This window comes from Cephus cinctus, unplaced genomic scaffold (genome assembly GCF_000341935.2).
Source record: "Cephus cinctus unplaced genomic scaffold, Ccin1 Ccin1_scaffold0662, whole genome shotgun sequence".
NCBI lineage: Eukaryota > Metazoa > Arthropoda > Insecta > Hymenoptera > Cephidae > Cephus > Cephus cinctus.
The window spans coordinates 310,933-314,093 of NW_014333291.1; the positions used below are offsets into that span (position 1 = coordinate 310,933).

General features: G+C 48.4%; 1 protein-coding gene across 8 annotated transcripts in view; it reads left to right on the plus strand.

Annotated features, from left to right (window-relative positions):
* Window positions 1-3,161, plus strand: part of LOC107269498 (RNA-binding protein Musashi homolog 2) — a 150,543-nt gene that overhangs the window by 93,218 nt on the left and 54,164 nt on the right. For all 8 annotated transcript variants that reach the window (XM_025086789.1, XM_025086791.1, XM_025086790.1 and 5 more), the window contains one exon: window positions 2,692-2,815. In XM_025086789.1, the coding sequence (XP_024942557.1) occupies window positions 2,692-2,815 (124 nt within the window). The remainder of the gene's footprint in view (window positions 1-2,691; window positions 2,816-3,161) is intronic.

Sequence of the window (3,161 nt, forward strand, 5' to 3'; positions counted from 1 at the left end):
GAGGTTTGCGTGGGCGTCGGGACGCCCCCGGGAACTGTGGGGACGTCGATACGACGCCAGACGCCGCGGCGCTGTTGCTCTCTCTCTCTCTCTCTCTCTCTGTCTATCTGCTTCTCTCTCGAACAAACCGCAGTGCTCCTGTTTCTTTGTCATTCTCTTTTATTTTTTTTTTGTTCTTCCCTTTTGGATCCTCCTTTCTTTTTTCGTCTTCGCATTTCTTATCTGTTTTTATCTATTTTGAATTTTACTTACGTACCGCCGATCACGTAAATATCTTATTTCCGGTCACGATCACGATTTTCTCCCGATACCCACAGGATGCTTGTCCTTCGTTATTTCTCCTTTGCACGTTGAATTCGACGCACAAATTGGATCGAGTCGACCTGCCGGGAGTCATTTCACGGGTACAGTGCGTCACGAGCTATTCGCACGGCTGGGTTAGGATGACTTCTCAGGCGGCAGCCCTCTTTTCTCCTTCGCTCCAGCATCACTGGAAATCTATTTTTACAGGCTGTACAACTCGTACATGTTATATGCTCGTATACTCGTAATGGCAGATACGGAAGATGCTGCCCGTAAATTATTGAAGGAATCTTCTGGACCGTTGGGATTTGCCTTGGTAAATCCTCCTCGGGTTGTCCCATAACCTCGTAAAGACATTTGGACGTGTGTTCCTGTAGGGATTTGCCTGGTGTAACGGCGAAGCCTGTTACACACCGAAAGCACGGCTCTACGGATACAATAAACACGCGGGTAGTTCGGTTGACGAAAGTCCGTGTTACATAGGAAAAATCGAAATAAAAATTCTTTGGGCCAACGAGCCCCGGCAACTCTGTTTCAAATGGAACATATATCTCGGACTGAGATATCGATTAATGTCGCGAGCTTTTATCGATAATAATGACAATAAGGCGGATATGTTAAAAGTCACGTCATCCTCATTGATAACGATAATCATGTACTCGACACCCACGTGGAGGCTCCATTGAAATTTTCACGTTCCCCGAATACGTCAGTACCTCATACCTTCAGCCCTGCTTGATCCCCCCCCTCCCAGGGGCGGCGACCCTTCCCACTCTCGAGGGTCTCTGCAATTAATTCGTCTTGGCTCTCGATGCTAATTAGCCCGGCGTGTCGTCATCCTCGTCCTCCTCGTCGGGACGGGAAACTCTGGAAAAGCCGCGGGGACTTTGTCGCTTAAATTGTGAGGGGCGATGAAGGCGAAGGGGTGCTGCTGGATCAAGATATAGACTGAGGGAGAGAGAGAGAGAGAGACTCGATGGCGAATCGTAGGCGCAGGAGAGAGACAGAGATATAGATAGAGGGTTCCGGCGAACCTCCGCGAGGCCATTGGCCCTACCGACTCTTATCAGCCAGCGGAATCACTGATAACGACAACGGATCGACAATGGATTTTCACTATATTTCAATTTGACCTATCTGTACCTGTGGTATCGCCTACCACCCCCTTTCCTCTCTCTCTCTCTCTCTCTCTCTCTCTCTCTCTCTCTCTCTCTCTCTCTCTCTCTCTATCAATTATCTATACCATTGAATCCCTGTCTCGTATCCTCATTAGCCTCGCGCACTAATTAACGGATTCTCGTCAACGTCCGTTACAATGACGAATTTCAGAGTCGCGCAAATACAGCCTAACCTGACCCCGTACCTCTTTACTCTATATTTTTTTTTTATAACCTGCACTTACCAATCACTGCACTCGCCAATCAGTCTCCAGTGTAAATGTTACTTGTCACTTTCGACCGTTCAACCCATCTGTGCTTTGTCTCTTTATTTTTTGTTTCCTTTAGCTACACGTTGCGTACATTTTCGTGTCTTCGAGAAAATAAAGAAAGGCAATGACCCGCCTAATGGACATTCTCGTGATTCCCTTTCTGTCACAGGCCTAGACTCTTGTCGCAAGCCGAAGTCACGGTCTGTCAGACGCGTCCAGACTACACGTATCCTGAATGTGCATTCTGACGTTGCCAGTTGTTACCTGTTCGAGGGGTAATAGACGCACGTATATAAGGTAGATGGGAGTGCGACTGCGACAGAGATATACCGAGTGTATAAAGACAGCAGACTACAGAGGGTAAAGAGTATATGGCTAAGGTAGAGAGAGAGAGAGAGAGACAGAGCGATGTAAAGTTTTTTTCCATTAACGAGTGTCTTTTTCATCCCCTATCACTTCTTTTTCTTTCCTTGCATATCTCGTTCTCCCAACCATTTCAATGGCTCCCACTGCTGATAGCTCAGCCACTGTTATCAACCCACGCATCCCCCCCCAACCACCCCTCGACCGGCCTCCCGGACAGTCACAATAGATTCTTCATTACCGATACAGCCGGCACGCCAAAAGCACAAAGATTTCCAGCGCGAATAATCAGGGACGCCACGGGTAGCGTCCCGATACCGACGCCCGGCGTCCCTGGCGTCACGAGAATTGCCGTTTTATCTCGGCCACGAGAGGAGATACGTGCGTGCGGGAAAACAGCGGGATTGCGGCTCTAGGTAATTTAAGGGATGAATACATCATCCCCCATTCATCCCTTGTTTCCTCAGCCGTCCGGACAATGGCGGCTTCCTTATTTCCGAGTCTTCTCCACTTGTTCCATTGTTTACGAGCTTCTTTCGAACTTCATTCCCGTGCCTTCAACCGGTAACAATGTATTCTCTTACTTTGGGTTCCAGTGACGTCAGCCGCCCTGCCCAACAGCGGAAGTGACGGGGCGCCCGGCAGATTTCCAACGTCAGGACCGATGGCGGCCGCGAGCTTTCCCCCGAACTTCGCGAACGTCGGCGTCATCGAGAATTGGTGAGTAGGACGCCATTTTTTAATATCGATTTTTAAACTTCTTTACGACACCAATTTTTCCTTTTCATTCCCCCCCCCGTCCCTCCCTCTCCACCGTCCCTTCAACCTCCCTCCCCCGCAAACCTTTCAGCCACTGCGATTCTTCACCGAGGAATTATTTCGTCACGTTATTCGTATACCAAGTCCGAATTGTCTGTATGATATGAATTAATACTTTTTTTTTTCTCAATTTCCTTCTGGCTGAAAGGGGTGGATGGGAGTACACTATCAGGTTTACCTATTATCAAAAATTCTTTAAATCCTGTACAATGCCTATAAATATTCTCCAACCACCCCCCCCCCCCCC